This window comes from Misgurnus anguillicaudatus, chromosome 21, assembly GCF_027580225.2.
Source record: "Misgurnus anguillicaudatus chromosome 21, ASM2758022v2, whole genome shotgun sequence".
In the NCBI taxonomy this organism is placed as follows: domain Eukaryota; kingdom Metazoa; phylum Chordata; class Actinopteri; order Cypriniformes; family Cobitidae; genus Misgurnus; species Misgurnus anguillicaudatus.
Genome location: NC_073357.2, coordinates 45,812,584 through 45,828,531, shown reverse-complemented (window position 1 = coordinate 45,828,531; position 15,948 = coordinate 45,812,584). Strand labels below are relative to the sequence as shown.

At 35.3% G+C, this 15,948-nt stretch overlaps 3 protein-coding genes across 5 annotated transcripts; 2 read left to right on the top strand and 1 right to left on the bottom strand.

Annotated features, from left to right (window-relative positions):
* Window positions 1–480: 480 nt before the first annotated feature.
* On the bottom strand, window positions 481–1,737 carry hddc3 (HD domain containing 3). Its single transcript, XM_073859241.1, has 4 exons — window positions 1,604–1,737; window positions 1,432–1,487; window positions 922–1,158; window positions 481–816 (listed from the first exon to the last, which is right to left on the bottom strand). Exons 1-4 carry the CDS (start codon window positions 1,725–1,727, stop codon window positions 682–684), a joined length of 552 nt encoding a protein of 183 aa, XP_073715342.1. The 5' UTR covers window positions 1,728–1,737; the 3' UTR covers window positions 481–681.
* Window positions 1,738–1,821: 84 nt separating this feature from the next.
* Window positions 1,822–8,563, top strand: vps33b (VPS33B late endosome and lysosome associated). 2 transcript variants are annotated; one of them, XM_073859238.1, is made up of 24 exons: window positions 1,822–1,956; window positions 2,199–2,333; window positions 2,407–2,487; window positions 2,601–2,662; window positions 2,740–2,789; window positions 3,888–3,955; window positions 4,039–4,084; window positions 4,166–4,260; window positions 4,345–4,452; window positions 4,548–4,635; window positions 4,729–4,806; window positions 4,907–4,980; window positions 5,237–5,323; window positions 5,420–5,510; window positions 5,623–5,697; window positions 5,788–5,852; window positions 5,955–6,009; window positions 6,099–6,145; window positions 6,283–6,415; window positions 6,510–6,583; window positions 6,694–6,795; window positions 6,914–6,989; window positions 7,964–8,068; window positions 8,180–8,563. In XM_073859238.1, exons 2-24 carry the CDS (start codon window positions 2,235–2,237, stop codon window positions 8,257–8,259), a joined length of 1,839 nt encoding a protein of 612 aa, XP_073715339.1. In that variant the 5' UTR covers window positions 1,822–1,956; window positions 2,199–2,234; the 3' UTR covers window positions 8,260–8,563. The 2 variants fall into 2 exon arrangements, with proteins under 2 accessions (XP_073715339.1, XP_073715338.1); XM_073859237.1 differs by having other exon boundaries at window positions 1,880–2,008.
* A 401-nt stretch (window positions 8,564–8,964) lies between these two features.
* On the top strand, window positions 8,965–14,790 carry prc1b (protein regulator of cytokinesis 1b). 2 transcript variants are annotated; one of them, XM_073859239.1, is made up of 14 exons: window positions 8,965–9,192; window positions 9,655–9,787; window positions 9,870–9,993; window positions 10,084–10,316; window positions 10,410–10,580; window positions 10,658–10,807; window positions 11,840–11,987; window positions 12,062–12,198; window positions 12,278–12,373; window positions 12,452–12,598; window positions 12,780–12,890; window positions 13,046–13,141; window positions 13,244–13,423; window positions 14,341–14,790. In XM_073859239.1, the coding sequence occupies exons 1-14, from the start codon at window positions 9,182–9,184 to the stop codon at window positions 14,410–14,412; spliced, it is 1,809 nt and encodes a 602-aa protein (XP_073715340.1). In that variant the 5' UTR covers window positions 8,965–9,181; the 3' UTR covers window positions 14,413–14,790. The 2 variants fall into 2 exon arrangements, with proteins under 2 accessions (XP_073715340.1, XP_073715341.1); XM_073859240.1 differs by having other exon boundaries at window positions 8,971–9,192; window positions 13,247–13,423.
* Window positions 14,791–15,948: the final 1,158 nt, after the last annotated feature.

Here is a 15,948-nt window from a genome sequence, read left to right as displayed (position 1 = left end):
TTGATCAAAGCGATATGTTTTAGTCTTTGTTTTCTTCATATTTTATTTACCTTAAATATTTAAAAATAGACTGGCCCTGGTTGTAACAATTATATTAAAGGTATAGTTCACCCAAAAATAAAAATTCTATAATTTTCTCACTCTCATGTTGTTATAAACATGTATAAAAGTCTCTCTTCTAATGAACACGTAAGGAAGATATTTTGAGAAATGTTTGTAACCAAACTGATCATGAGCCCCATTCACTTACATATAGTTCCATACATTCCAGTTCCAGTTACATACATTCCTCATAATATCTTCCTCTGTGTTCATCAAAACAAAGAAATGTATACAGGTTTGTAACAACACAAGGGTGAGTAAATGATAGAATTTTCATTTTTGGGTGAACTATCCCTTTAAACTATACTTATATTATGAGTGTTTGTAAGGGAAAAGCAGTTTAGAAATTATTATGAGAAATAATCATAGACAACAACATTTATCAGCTTTCACAAAACTTACATTTTATTTCATAATTCAATACCATGCCCGTATTTATTTTTTTAATAACCAAGGAGAAAATGTGAAAAAAATCCCATTATAAAAAAATCCTATTCATAATAACTATAGATCTATATTAAGATAAAGTACACCACATGAGAATCAATTGCATTGTACGGCACCCTCTTTTCAACCAGCTCATATTTCCACTCCTCTCTCTAAAAAGAGCTTCTGCAGTTTCTCCTCAAGTTCAGCGTTGGTGCCACGAAGCCCCTTTATAACTTGAGATGCCCATACAAAATATTCTTGAACCCTCTGTTGTGTCCAACCCGTCAAGAGAGAAAACACCAATTTTTACGGTACAATGACAGCATAAAAATGGCAGTGAAATGACAGACTAAATGTACAAATCTTTCAAAGCAACAATATCTCACCCGTAGGGGTGCAACGATTGAGGTCCCGTAAATTATACAACTTGTCAGCTAGTTTAACCAGCTTGGCCTGATGGCTGCGGTGTGGTGCATGCTCCACTTGTAGACGTTTTCTCTCCTCTTTTGGCAGGGTCCTGTCATCTGTCACTTCCTGGACGATTCTCGCTACTGTCGGTCCAAAAACAGATTCCAGCTCATCAATAGTTGTGTCAGTGTCCTCTACTGTATCATGAAGCAAAGCTGCCTGTATTACCAGAAAAAAATGAATATTATCAATCTTTTCCTTAGGAAATGTTTTTATGACAGTAAAATTGTTTGATTTGGGGTTAATTACCATTTATATTACCATAGTTTTACTTTAAAACGTATAGTAAACTATAGTAAGACAATGATACATTTGTGTTTTATTACAAATAAATACTACAGTTAAACTATAATCACTGTTAAACCACCTTACTTAGGGCAGTTACAGTAAACACTGATTATTTATTTATTTTAAAGCCTATTTGTAGCTCACTTGTAAAACTTCGATATCTGTGATTCCTCCTTCATTACTTAAAATCCTTGCAACACCTGTGAAAATGAGACAATTTATGGTAAAGTAACAAGACCGTGACATTACATTAGATTTGAGTTAAATACGCTTGTTTTTCTTAGTATACTTGTAGTTTATTGCTCTAGTATAGTACCTATGGGATGATTGATGTAAGGTGTCGCATCTGGGTCTTTACGGCGCTGATTTCGATGTTTCTCTGCTGCAAAGTTGACCGTTTCTAGTAGAACTGAGGTCGGCGAACTCATGATTACAGACATTAAAAAGTGCTTAGTTTAAACAACTGTCACTAATTGATTTACTTTATTGTGAATATATAACTCGGATTATCCCACTTTCTTATACAGAAGAAATCACGTTTGCTTCAAAAATATTGTTTATGTAAGTTACAGAATGGAAGGAAGCAGATTTTATGTCCGCGGTTCTGATGTGTCCGTATGGAAACAAGCGATTTGAATCGCAAAACCACTTCCGGAAAAGGTGGACGAGGTATGATACTAGTTCACCGCCTTTAATACGCTTCCCATTTAGATTAATATGGGTAATTATATTAGTAGGACTTACTAAATTATTATGGATCATTTATGACATTCCGATCACTTGGGTTTTATATAAACAGTAAATGTCATTGGTGTCTGCTGATGGAAGAGATTCAGGCACAGTGATAATTGATCATTCTGCATTTGCCGCTTACACACATTTACATTACACAGTCCAGTCTTATTTTATAGGTTTATCCAGTTGTGGATAGTGTGGTAGCTCTCCATATGGCACAGACAGAGAGGAGGAGAGATGCTCCTGAACTGCCTGATTTCTCTCTGCTTAAGAGAGTGGCCAGAGATCAGCTCATATTTCTGCTGGAACAGGTAAAGTGTTTAACCACCCACTGTTTCTTCAATGACCATTAAGTTTTAAGCATAAATGTGTTTGCCTTTACAGCTTCCAGGGAGTAAGGATTTATTCATTGATGCAGATCTGATGAGCCCTCTTGATCGAATAGCAAATGTCACAATCCTAAAGGTAGGATTATTTATACAATGTATTAATAAGTATAAGTTTGTGGGACACCTATGTTAATATGTTGATTGGTCACTGCACCTTTTCTCATAAGACTATTTGGTTTTAACTCGTAGCAACATGAGGTTGACAAACTTTATAAAGTTGAGCTCAAGCAAGTTGTCAGCACTTCAGATCAGTGAGTGGGTCACTTTTAAAAATAAGTTGTGTTTTTTTGCATACTTCTCCTTTCTAAATGTTACCTCTTTTTTTTAGACTGTGTTTTCTAATACGTCCTCGAATACAAACTGTAAAGTGGATTTCAGGTTTGTGTTGTTTGTTGTTATTGATAGTATTCCATGAGACTTTAACGGGGGCCCTTAGGTGGTGTGTGGTGGGATTATCAGGGGTCCTCCAAATATTAAAATTCAAAATAATATTTTGGGAAAAATTAAATTAGGCATTAATAGGCTAATAATAAAAATTAAAACTTAATTAAAATAAAGGTTCCCACGTTAAAATCTTTTCAGAAAACAGAAAAGTATGTGGCTTTGTAGACCAAAACTTTTCTGAAGTAACTAGTAAAGTAACACATTACTTTTTAAATTCATCATGAGGCGATTTATTTGAGTTAATTTTTCAAAAAAGTAATGCAAGTTACTTTTTTAGTTTAAATAATTTGATAAAAAATATTTACTTAATTAAACTGAACGTACTAGTCACATTATGCACTCTATGCATACACGCCTGTGTGGGAAGAAACTGAGATGGCTGGCCAGAGTAACTAAAAGCATTACTTTCCATGAAAAGTAACTAAGTAACATAATTAGTTACTTTTTTGGGAGTAACGTAATATTGTAAAGCATTATGTATTAGGGTACGTGCTCCTCCTCTCTTTCCTTTAAAGGGACGCTCCACTGCTCATTTTCCAGCTCCCCTAGAGTTAAAAACATTTGATTTTGGAATCCATTCAGCCGATCTCCAGGTCTGGCGGTACCACTTTTAGCATAGCTTAGCATAATTCATTGAATCTGATTAGACCATTAGCATCGTGCAAAAAAATAACCAAGGAGTTTAGATATTTTTCCTATTTTAAACTTGACTTTTCTGTAGTTACATTGGTACTAAGACCAACGGAAAATTAAACGTTGCGATTTTCTAGCCAGATATGGCTGGGACTGTGCTCTCATTCTGGCGTAATAATCAAGGACTTTGCTGCTGTAACATGGCTGCGGGAGGCGCAATGATGTTGCGCAGCACCTGAAAATAGTCCCCTGCTATTAAAAGTAACCATGAGCATGAAAATGACCATATTTTTAAAAAAGTGTACCTTTAAGTGTCCTTAGTTTGTGAAAGGTTGAAGACCTGGTATATGCAAACAAAACAGGCGAATGTATAGATTGATAGTTTGTCTATGTTTACAGATTTAGTTAATTCAGACAAGGCAGCTGGAAGATTCAGAAGATATAAGATCATATTTACACCACAAAAGGTAACAAGTGTTCTGAAATTATGTTGAACTACGTACAATGCATTTGTTGTGGTTCAACTTGAATTTAATGTTATTCTTTTCAGTTTTATGCATGTGATAACATTTTGGAGGAGCAGGGGGTTTATGGAGGTAAGTTACAGGTGTTGCATTTTCAGACTTATCCATAAGTCAGCAGACATTAACTAGGATGTTAATGTTTTTTTTTCATAGATATTACAACTGATGAGTGGAATTTCTACATTCTTCCTCTGGATGATGACATCTTGAGCTTAGAGTTGCCTGAATTCTTCAGAGATAATTTTCTGGTAATGCTGAATAGGATGATATAGTAATGCAAAGATGTTTAGAAATAATAAAATATTCTTAATGTATAATTTGTGATTTCACAGGAGGGAGACCAGCGCTGGGTGACCACTGGAGGAAGTGCACTATATCTTTTACAGAATATGTATGGGTCCTTTTCAAAGGTTTATGGGATTGGTAGATGTGCCAAGATGAGGTTTTGGGACAAAACTCTTTGCCCTATTAATAAGATGAATAGATTTTGGTGACATTTGGTGTCTTTCTTGCCACATTTTACTTTTTGTAGATGGTGTATGAATCCTGGAGGGAGCAAATGGAGGATGGAGAAAAGAGAATAAAGCAACCTGAATTTGCAAAAGTCTTTCTTATTGATAGAGGTCAGTTTTTGGGTTGATAATACATCCCATGCTGTTAGGATAGCACTCTTTACTCTCCATAAAATGGTCTAAAACTGTGCTTTTCTGTTTTAGATGTGGACTTTGTTACTCCTCTCTGTTCTCAAGTTGTTTATGAGGGACTGGTGGATGATATTTTTAGAATTAAATGTAGTAAGTAAGCAGTTTCTTCTTCATAAATGACACACCAAGCAAATATGTGTAGAACTCCTTTCTATTGAAGTTCATGTATTTTATTAAATTCCTCAACTAGGCAGTGTTGAATTTGGCCCTGATGTCACTTCCTCTGACAAGAGCATCAAAGTGATGCTTAACTCTCAAGATAAAGTAAGAATGACTTAATCTTTGTTAAAGCGAATTGTTTAATTTTGTTTAATATTAAAATGCTTACTAAAATGTTATTTGCATTGGATTTGCATTGCATGAATGGCCCAAAGTTTAAACACATTGGATCTGTGGCACCTTGAAAGTATTGCACTGGTTGTGTAAATTGCATAACTTTGGCTCAACCGTGTGTAGGTTTGGGGCAGAAAGAGGTAGCTATTATTTATTAAATATGACCCTGTTTGTTGTACTTCATTAGGTATTCAATGAAATAAGGAATGAGCATTTCTCCAACGTGTTTGGATTTCTAAGTCAAAAGGCCAAAAATCTTCAAACAGCATATGATGTAAGTATTAATATTAAAAGCATAATAATGAGAACATTTGAATACATATTAGTGTATGGAAAATTAAATTGTTTTTTGTGTGTGAATTGATAAAAGAAACGGCGTGGGATGGACATCCAGCAGATGAAGACATTTGTTGCAGATGAACTGAAAGGACTGAAACAGGAACATCGTCTTCTTAGTCTTCGTAAGTTTCATTCGTTCCACTGACCTCATTACAGAACTGTGAAGTTGTGAGCCTAATAATAATTAATGGTAATGATTTAGCACAATGTGAAAATTTTAACGTGTTCTCATAGATATTGGGGCCAGTGAATCAATGATGAAGAAGAAGACGAAGCAAGATTTCCAGGAATTGTTAAAGACTGAACATTGTAAGATTTCTGGATGGATATGAGGTCTGCTATACAAATGGTAAATCAATTCTACAACACAGTAATAATTTGCCTAATTCTCTTGTTTAGCATTGCTGGAAGGTTTTGAGATTCGTGCATGCATCGCCTACATTCAAGAACATATCAGTCGACAGGTATGAATAAAAACACGATTTCTGTGAACAGGGCACTGCCATAATAATGTTATGATAATTAATAAATGATACTTGATTAAAAGAATGATGACTGTCTATCAGGTGTCAATGATTGACAGCCTCAGACTCCTTTGCCTGTTATCTCTCACAGAAAATGGTGAGTCTGATTTGTATACAATTAACATTGATCATGTTGTTATCTGTTTCTAGCAATTCTGTAAAATATTGTATTTACCTCTTTGTTAGGACTTTTGTCCAAGGACTATCGATCTCTTAAATCTCAGTTCCTTCAGGTATATATCACTTGAAATGTTTAATCAAACCATATTCCTATTTTATAATGACTTAGTTGCTTAAGTGAATCTTCAGAAAATGACTATTCCTGTTTAGAGATCATATTTTATGATATTTTATGTTGCCTCTTTTTCAGAGTTATGGTATACATCACCTACTGACATTTGCTAACCTAAGGCAGCTGGGTCTGCTGGTAGAACAGCAGTCTGGAGAAACATTGACAGTCATGGAGAGTAAAGTGGGGAAACTTGTCAATGACAAGACTGTGGGTGAGAACTTTAGTGCTCTCTTTTATGTATCTCAATGTGCATACAGGTTTAGGATACTAGATGCATTAAAATCAACACATATGTTTTCTTTCAGGAAAGCTGACGGATGCCTTTTCCTCATTGGCTAAAAAGAGCAATTTTCGAGCTCTGAGTAGAAAACTGGCTTTGGTTAGTTAATGATTTCAATTCTTTTATTTTTTTCAAAAACAACCAACCAAATCAAAGACTTTATAATATTGATATCATTATCATTTAATCTTTTACTATGTAATGTACAGGTACCAAAATCTGGGGAGGAGTATGATCTTCGGGTTCCACGAGACATGGCATATATCTTCAGTGGTGCTTACATTCCTCTGAGCTGTAAACTGATTGAACAGGTTAAATCCACATATTAGATTTCCAAAAGGGTTTTGAATGCATTGACCTTAATCTTTTTTTCTCCTTGCTTAAGTTTTTTTTATAGTGTTTTCCCCTTGGCCTGTGTGTCCTTTGCAGGTGTTGGAGAGAGATGGTTGGACAGGTCTAGAGGAGGTCACGCGGATGCTGAATGGACAGGAATTTGCTGGTTCAGGTTTGTATAAGATATTATTCTTTCTCTAATATAAAAATGTGATTTCAGTAAGATATGTTAACAGGGTTCCCACAGGTCCTTTAAATCCTTGAAAGTTTTTGAATCTGGGGGAAAAAATTCAAGTCCCGGGGAAATTTTTGAAAATATGCACACATAGATACAGGTCATTGAAAGTGCATAAATCTGTTTTATGCAAGAAGTTTTCTGAAAAAAAAAAATCCATATTATTCCCTGCGTAGTGTAGGATAATATTAGGGCTGGGCCGATACCACTTTTTCATGACTGATACCGATGTCGATACCACAACCTTGAGTATCTGTCGATACCTATACTGATCCAATACCATTTCTATCTCCCTTTTAATCAATTAAGCTGCAAATATTACATTTGCTAGCTTTACAAAAAGCATCATGCTTAAACAGAGCTACAGAACTCATAGTTTTACTGTGCAACAAATGACTGTGCAAATTCAAGACTCAATGAAATATTGTGCAATACTGCTACTTCATTTTTATTTAAATGTTTCAAACAGACTAGTAGCAACATTTTTAGTTAGTCAGCACAAAAATTCAAAATGAAATTTAAGGTGTAAATTTGGACAATTTAAAGTGTAACTTTGTGTAAATTCATGTTGCTCAGCAAGTCGCGCTTTATGCCAAGTTGCCATGACAGTTCAGGTACGTGTTGGTACAACTCGCACTAGACAGACAGCAGGTGTTTATCTAAGTTAGCTCGCATGGGTGGATCCTTATAACGTGTTTGTTATATCAGCAACATTATAGTTATAGTTTCATGTCAGATTGGACCTAGAAAGTCCTTGAATTTGAAGTTAAGTAAGGTGTGGGAACCCTGTGTAAAACTTTAGAAAATAATTTGCAAATACATTTTAGCCAATTATCTTGTGTTCTGATTCAAGTTAGAAAACCTTTGCATTATCATCAAGCTCTTATTTTCCAACTCGTTATTTGTTTTAGCTGGTGGTCATAGTTCAGATGCACAAAGGATCATTCTAGTGATGTTCCTTGGAGGCTGCACCTACTCGGAGATCTCTGCTCTCCGCTTTCTTGGCAAGGAAAGAGGTGAAATATTCTCAGATATGTTTTCTGTGTTCAAAACTACGTTTAAATATAAGTTCAATCCAATCAAGTGTATGATTTACTCTAATTTATTATTCAACATTCTTTTGAAAGGTTGCAGATTCATAGTGGTGACTACAGCCATCACAAACAGTGCCCGACTTCTGGAAGCATTATTGGAAAATCGCGCTTGAGTCTTAAACAACATTCCACGTGTTACAACCAAACCCCAGGACAGAGCAGGGAGGACTGACTATGTCCTAATTGTCCTGGTCATCTTTATGACCTAAGAACAAATAATATGTCTTATGTGATGACAGCAAGGGGTGTTTGCTGCTCAGTCTTAATTTTTTGTGTCATGTATGAATGCAGAAGTGGCAAACATGAGATACAAAATTGCACTTTATTAAAATGTTTAATGCCTTTTGTTCAGAATACGGCATGTACTGTAATAACTGATGTAGAACGATTAATAAACATTTACTAGTTTTAAGTGCATATTTAATCTCATGTAAAGACATTACAATGAGTACAAATGGGAATGGTCCAGTATGAAAGTTGTATTTATGTATACATTTCAGGTACAGTTTCTTAATTTTGTTTTTTAAATCTACAACAATACAGCATCCAATAAGAATTGCTGGCTGTGTTTTCTTTTCTACAGACAAAGAAGAACCAAATAATTGTGTCATAAGGTTACAGGAAGGAGTGCAGTGGTAATATTAAAAATATTAATATTAGAATAAAATAATACACACATGTAAAGATGTTAAAAGGTAAATATCACAGTAATAATAAACAAAACAATTGTAAAAAAATATGTACAGTTACTTTCAAGAGAAGTGTTTCTGTAGTTACATATTATTCACGGAAAAACAGGAGTGGTCAATTTTAAAAAGCCTTGAGGTCATCTGAGAACAATTCGTGTCTGTTTGACACATGCTCACGCATGCGCAGTGACGCTCGAAATCAGCCAATCAAATGGTCGGCGCGAGTCTGACGCATATTTTGAATCAGAAACGGTTGTGGCACGATCAGAGTGCGTGTACTGTACAATCTAATTTTCTTATATAAAATATAAATTAACAAAAGGAAAGTCTGTTTTGGGATACCAGGATGAGGAAGAGGTGAGTGTTCTTGGCGATATGTTGTAGTTTGATGTGTGTTTTATTTCGGGGTGTGTACGGACGCAGTAACGTCGCTTAACAGGATTTATTTTAACTCGCAGTTTGTTTTGAAAATCACTGCCACTGACAATTTTGCTAATTTTCGAGATCATTACATGACATTTCACAAAACGCATACAACTTGCACTAGACAGACAGCAGGTGTTTATCTAAGTTAACTCGCATGGGTGGATCCTTATAACGTTATACGTTATATCAGCAACATTATATAGTTATAGTTATGTCATTGCTAACTTTATCATTTAATGATACGTAGATTGCTGGTAAGCACTATATAAACTGATATTTCTGATCATTAATATTTGTTAATAAAAAGCTGTGTTGCAAATATGTAACCTAACCTCTCAATACATGTAACGTTATGTCAGTTTACTTAGTAATCTGTTCTGGTTATGATTTTAGTGAGGTCATTGCTGCAGAATCTGTGGCATGCCTAAATAAAGCCCTTTGCCATCTGAAGGACATCTGGGAGGAGATTGGCATCCCAGAGGATCAGCGATTAGAGCGAACGAATGTGGTTAAGAATCATGTCAAAGTGAGTGTAATGCTTTGAATCATCTGCTGGATCCTGTTGAAGAAGCTTCAGTGATTCAACTAACAAAACTTCTGTGCTTTAGAGTCTTCTGGATATGATGATCGCGGAGGAAGAGAGTCTGCGGAGTCGTCTGATGACAAGTATCGAGACATGTCGCAAAGAGATGAGCAAATTGTGCTTGGAGCTTCAGCTTCCCATGTTTCAAGCAAGTATTTACTCTGCTGCATGCAAATTTTAGATCTTAAAGAAAGAATAAACGCTAATAACACTTTTCTTTTGGTTTGTAATGTTTCAAGAGGACAGAAGAGACACTATACTTAAGCAGGAGAAAGACCTCCGGACCCATGTCGAAGTTATGCTACGAGAGAAAAATCAAAGAATTCAGACGCTCAAAGCTTTAACAGAGCAGGATCAAGATCTCTGTGATATTCTCTGTTCCCAGCCATTTTCCCTGTCTTCCAGTTCTGTTCCATCTCTGGAAGAGCTGGGGAAATTTCGTCAACACATCGCCCATCTCGCTGATGAGAAGGTAATGACAATATTAGGGATTGGTTTTAAACCCTAGCCTCCAGGTTTGATACAAATCACAGTGTTTGATGCAGAGTTTTATATCTTTTACAAGGAACGGAGACATGAAGAATTTGTCAAACTCAAGAAAAAGATCATACTTTGCATGGATGATCTGGATCAGTTGCCTGAAACTAGTTTTGAAAAGGATGTCGTGTGTGAAGATGAAGAGAGTTTTTGCTTGTCTAAAGAAAACATTGATTCACTCAAAGTCCTCTTGCATCAGGTACAACTGAAACTTAATTTAAAATACTGCAAATTTAAGATGAAACAAATGCATAATAATATTATTAAAAAATATAGCTGGAGAGCAGGAAGGCTGAGAACGAGCGTGTCTGTGGCTCCTATCGAGAGACGATCCAGAATCTCTGGGAAAGGTTGCAGACTCCACAGGAAGAGCGTGACGCTATTTCTGAACACATGACCCACTCGAAGAGAAGAAACATGGAAGCTGTTAGTAATCTTTTGTTTTGTTGGTTCTGTCACAGACCAATCACACTTTACTCATTTTTGTATGTTTTTTGTTAGTTCTACTGTCTATAACATTACATCACTGCATTAGTTAAAGGATTAGTCCATTGTCTTAAAATAAATCCAGATAATTTACTCACCATCATGTCATCCAAGATGTTGATGTCTTTCTTTGTTCATTCGAGAGGAAGTTGTGTTTTTTGGGGAAAACATTGCAGGATTTTTCTCATTTTAGTGGACTTTAATGGACCCCAACACTTAACACTTAACAGTTTTTTTTAAACTGAGTTTTAAAGGACTCTAAACGATCCCAAAAGATGCATAATGGTCTTATCTAGCGAAACGATAGATAAGAAAAATAAAAAATAAGCACTTTTAAACCACAACTTCTCGTCTTCCTCCGGTCCTGTGACGCTCCAGTGCGACCTCATGCAATACGTCATCACGTCAAGACGTCATGGATGATGTATCGAAACTACGCCCCAGTGTTTACAAGTGTGGAGAAAGAGGACCATTTCGACGTTGTTGTATGTTGAATGATACTAAGTAATGACTTTGTGTCAGTTTATTGTTTAAAAGGTCCGCAAATGTGCGTTTTATATATGCAACACGTGACCTTTTTTACGTCATAACGCAATTACATGAGGTCGCACTGGCACATCACCGGACCGGAGATAGACAAGAAGTTGTGGTTTAAAAGTGCATACTTTTTATTTTTCTTGTCAAAAATGACAATCGTTTCGCTAGATAAGACTCTTATGCCTTGTTTGGGATCGTTTAGAGTTCTTTAAAACTCAGTTGAAAAAAGTGTTGAGTTAAGTGTTAAGTGTTGTGGTCCATTAAAGTCCATTAAATGAGAAAAATCCTGGAATGTTTTCCTCAAAAAACATAATTTCTTCTCGACTGAACAAAGAAAGACATTAACATGTTGGATGACACTAGTAAATGGACTAATCCTTTAAGCGTTTTAAAAACAAATACAGAAAATGTATTAATTGTGTCCTCTACCGGCAGTTACACGCTGAGGTCAGACGTCTTGAGGAACTGAAGCTTAAAAATATCCAGAATGTTACATGTGCCATTCGAAATGAGATTGCCGTGTTCTGGGATAAGTGCTTTTGTAGCTCTGACCAACGGCAAGCTTTTGTGCCCTATTATGATGGTAAGTTATTATTTTTCTTTCTTTTTCTTACTGTAACTTTTCTGTAAGAGTTTAGATGTTCGCTTTTCTCTCAGATGATTACAGTGAAGAACTTCTGAGCTTGCATGATACAGAAATTGTGCGCCTTAAACAGCATTACGAGGATCACAAGGAGCTTTTCGAAGGTGTTCACCAATGGGAAGAGAACTGGAGACTTTTCAAAGAGCTTGAAGTAAGTTCATTTAAGGGCACTGGCATGCAAAAACGTATATTAGTACAGCTAAAACATTTTGTTGTTGTTTTATTTTTAGCAAAAGGCCAAAGATCCATCCAGATTCACTAATAGAGGAGGACACCTTCTGAAGGAGGAGAAACAACGGGCTGATCTGGTCAAAAGCCTTCCCAAGGTAATTATGACATCTATTAATATTATAAGGCTACTCTTTAGGAAAGCTTAGAGATTTGTAACCCAGTTTCTCATTTAGCTTGAGAAGAAGCTGAAGGCTGAAATTGAACAGTGGGAGCAGGAGCAGAACAGAGAGTTTCTGGTGAATGGACAAAAGTTTATGCAGTTTGTGGCTGATCAGTGGGAGTCCTACCGACTGGAGAAGGAACGTGAAAAACAGGAAAGGGTTCGTAACTTGCTTAACTTGCCATATAAGTAGTATTATCCCGTACAATTGTAATAGACAGATCTTGGACCTGATTTCATGCTCCGATTCAAATGTCTGGACACATTAAATTATATATGTATCTACTAAAAAAGAAAAAAAAAACATTTTAATAATACAAGCACTGTCTTATGTTGTTCAGCAACAAAAGAAAAGCAAGCAGACAGAAGAGGACATGGTCTATGGGACTGTGGTGCGAACACCAACTAAACGACGATTTCTGGGCAACACAACACCTTGCAAAGCTCGAAAGGTAAAGGACAAAATTATTTTATTTTTCTTGTTTTTTTATATATAGGAGGCCAAAATTTTAAATTATATTCTTGTTTTCATTTTTCACACTGGTATGCTGTGTATTTAAAGTAAATGCATGGCTGTTGCGATATTAATTGTTTGGCTTTTCCTCAGTTTAATGCTACTTCAAGTACTGGCACTTCTAACAGCACTATCCGATCTGTTTGTGGTGGGACTGTCTGTCACTCTCCTATGTCCCGCCCTCCAAAGGTCAGTGCATGGCTTTAACCAAACTATTGTTCTTAAGCTTTTAATTAACTAACATACTCAATCCTGTACTGATTAACAAAGGTAATGTGTCTACTTTCAAAGCAGGGTAATGCGGTGAAGACTCCAGCCCGTGGTAAACCTCCTCATCAAGGTACGCTAGAGCGCAATAAGGAGAATATTTGTCATCTTACTGTTGGTGTGGGTGGGGTGATGATGGTCCCTGCAAGTCCACAACGAAACTTCAGCATTAACTCTGTTGCAAGTACCTATACAGAGTTTCAGGTAATTTTCGGTCTGCCCCCTTAGTCTCCACTGGTATCTCACAGTCTAGTTAAAAGAGAGCAAGAGGTTTCAAGTCTTTTCTAGGCTATTGTTGTGTTAATGCCTGCTGAACATTTGTGATACTGACATACTATGCTAACAAAAAGGAATTTGTTAAGCCTGAATCTATTAAAAAAAAAAATAGCAAACATATTTTCCCAATTCGGCATGTTTAAACACAATTGTTTTCCTTTTTTTAACCGTTTATGCACCATAAAATTTATATAAATGCAATTTATTTGGAATCATGGTTCCCAAACTGGGGTTCGTGCACCCCTTGTGGTTTGTAAAGGAACTGCAGGGGGTTCATGAGTTGATAAAAGCAATTAATTATAATGAAATCATAAAATGTAAAAAAGAAAATCTAAATATAACAGTTACTAACAAAAATACATCTTTTATTTGTTTATTCTGAATGTCATGTGACCATTATACAACACTACAATATATTCAATATGTATTTTTTTATACATTTTGCAATATGTAAAATGGACATACGTTTTATGTAACAATAATAGAAAATTACCAAACAAGGGTTTAATAACAGCTTATAATAACAATAACTATGTAAACTATAAATTATTAAAATATTTACCTAAAATAGCAAAGGGTTCTTCAAGAAATAATATTCTTGTGTATATATAGTCACTGATTAGATTTTTTTTATATCCTCTTGTCCTCTCTTATAACTTGACTGTTTGTTTTCTTCTAATCTACACCTAATATTAACCAAGTTACTTTTGTCATGTACATATCAGTCTAATATTTAACTGCCCTCCTGCTTGTCCCTGTCTCTATACTGCATAAAGACATAAAAAGCAATTTACAAAAACATTTACCGTAATTCAAAAAATCTAATTTGTTATTTCTTTTTACAGCGAGACCTCTCCAAGTCATCTAAATCTAAACATGCGCCTGAAATTCTAAACTCAACCATCATTCAACTTTAATTCTTCTGCACACTCGATAAACTGCTATTAAGACGGGAAATTTTTAAATGATGAGTTTTGGGTTCTCGTTCTTTATAGCTAAAGCTATGCATTTTATATGTAAATGAAGGTATAATATATTTTAAATGTTTCTGAGGGATTCTACCTGTAGGTTCACTTTAACACTAGACTAAACACTGCTTTATGCATCTCTGTAATTTAACAAACTGGTGAGCTGTCCAAATTATACTAGTGTTGTTTCTCACTATTTTGTACTTGGTCAAAATCACAGTGTATGTTATGTTATACTTTGAATGTTTTGCACAATTTATTGTAAAAATACTGCATTCTTTTTTAGTAATGAACGTTTCACTACATTAAAAGTACAGCTTAAAGCTATGTGCGAGTTCTGTCTTAATTTTAATTAAACTATTTAAAATTGAACACACCTCAAAGAGTGTGTTATTACTTTTAATAAACTTTACTATAATGAAAATCAACACAGATTTTTAAGGACATTTTTACATTGGTAATGCTGATGTTTTAAAACAGCAATGTAGCCATAAGATTATAAGAAACAGGGTTCCCACGGGTCCTTGAAAGTTTGTGAATCTGGGTAAAAAAATTCAAGGCCGTGGGAAGTTTTTGAAAATATACATACATAGATACAGGTCATTGAAAGTACTTACAATATCATAAAAATTCTAGATTTTTTAAGCACACGTGCTAAACTGTTCACTTTAAATGCTTATATCTTCTGTATGTGAATGTTGATTCATACCAATATTCATATTTTGCATAGTTGTGTTTGACACATGAAAACATCTCGGGTTACGTATGTAACTGTTGATCTCTGAGAAGGGAACGGGGCGCTGCGTCTCCCTTGCCATACTTCCTGCGTTCCTGTATTACGCCGTTTTTAGCAATATTTCAGATGGTGATATACTTCCTGGCTCCAACGTCACCCTGTCTTTGTCGTTAAGCCTCACCATTGGTTGAATTTGATATGCATATTCAGACACACTTACCCCGGGAGACGTCCCCAAAGTGTCACCCCAGTGACGCAGCGCGAGTTCCCTCGTAAGAAAACTGTAGCAATGTATCTTAAAAGGTAACACGATGTAACCTTGCTCTCACTTGAAATGTGTCCCCACATTTAGTCCTTGAATTTGAAGGTATTGGACCTGGAAAGTCCTTGAAAGGTCCTTGAATTTGAAGTTAACCAAGGAGTGGGAACCCTGCAGAAATTATCACTTTTCTTCAGCAAGGTTTGGTATTCTTTATTTGGAAAATCTACAGGGATAAATCATGGAAAAATGCAATATCAATATCCAGTTAAGCACATTTTGGAAAGATTTTATTCTGTAGAGCTATAAATTATGTGGACAACAAAAATAAACTATTGTACATCAGTATTAGCTACTCAAGATTATTTTGGAAAGATTTAGAAACCTTTAACTTAATAGAAGGGGTATGATAGAAATTTGATGTAATTTATTATTTTTATTTATTTATTTTTGAAGAAAAGAAAAAGGGGAACAATACATATTAATGAAC

Excerpts from the sequence above, each read along its gene's own strand:
- hddc3 (XM_073859241.1), bottom strand. The coding sequence starts at position 1,727 with ATGTCTGTAATCATGAGTTCGCCGACCTCAGTTCTACTAGAAACGGTC. Across the intron at positions 1,488-1,603 it reads TTACATCAATCATCCCATAG|GTGTTGCAAGGATTTTAAGT; the intron begins GTACTATACTAG and ends TCATTTTCACAG. Across the intron at positions 817-921 it reads ACCTCAATCGTTGCACCCCT|ACGGGTTGGACACAACAGAG; the intron begins ACGGGTGAGATA and ends TTTTCTCTCTTG.
- prc1b (XM_073859239.1), top strand. Across the intron at positions 9,788-9,869 it reads TGGTTAAGAATCATGTCAAA|AGTCTTCTGGATATGATGAT; the intron begins GTGAGTGTAATG and ends TCTGTGCTTTAG. Across the intron at positions 10,317-10,409 it reads CCCATCTCGCTGATGAGAAG|GAACGGAGACATGAAGAATT; the intron begins GTAATGACAATA and ends ATCTTTTACAAG.
- vps33b (XM_073859237.1), top strand. The coding sequence starts at position 1,880 with ATGTCCGCGGTTCTGATGTGTCCGTATGGAAACAAGCGATTTGAATCG. Across the intron at positions 4,085-4,165 it reads GGAGCAGGGGGTTTATGGAG|ATATTACAACTGATGAGTGG; the intron begins GTAAGTTACAGG and ends TTTTTTTCATAG. Across the intron at positions 6,010-6,098 it reads GTTATCTCTCACAGAAAATG|GACTTTTGTCCAAGGACTAT; the intron begins GTGAGTCTGATT and ends CCTCTTTGTTAG.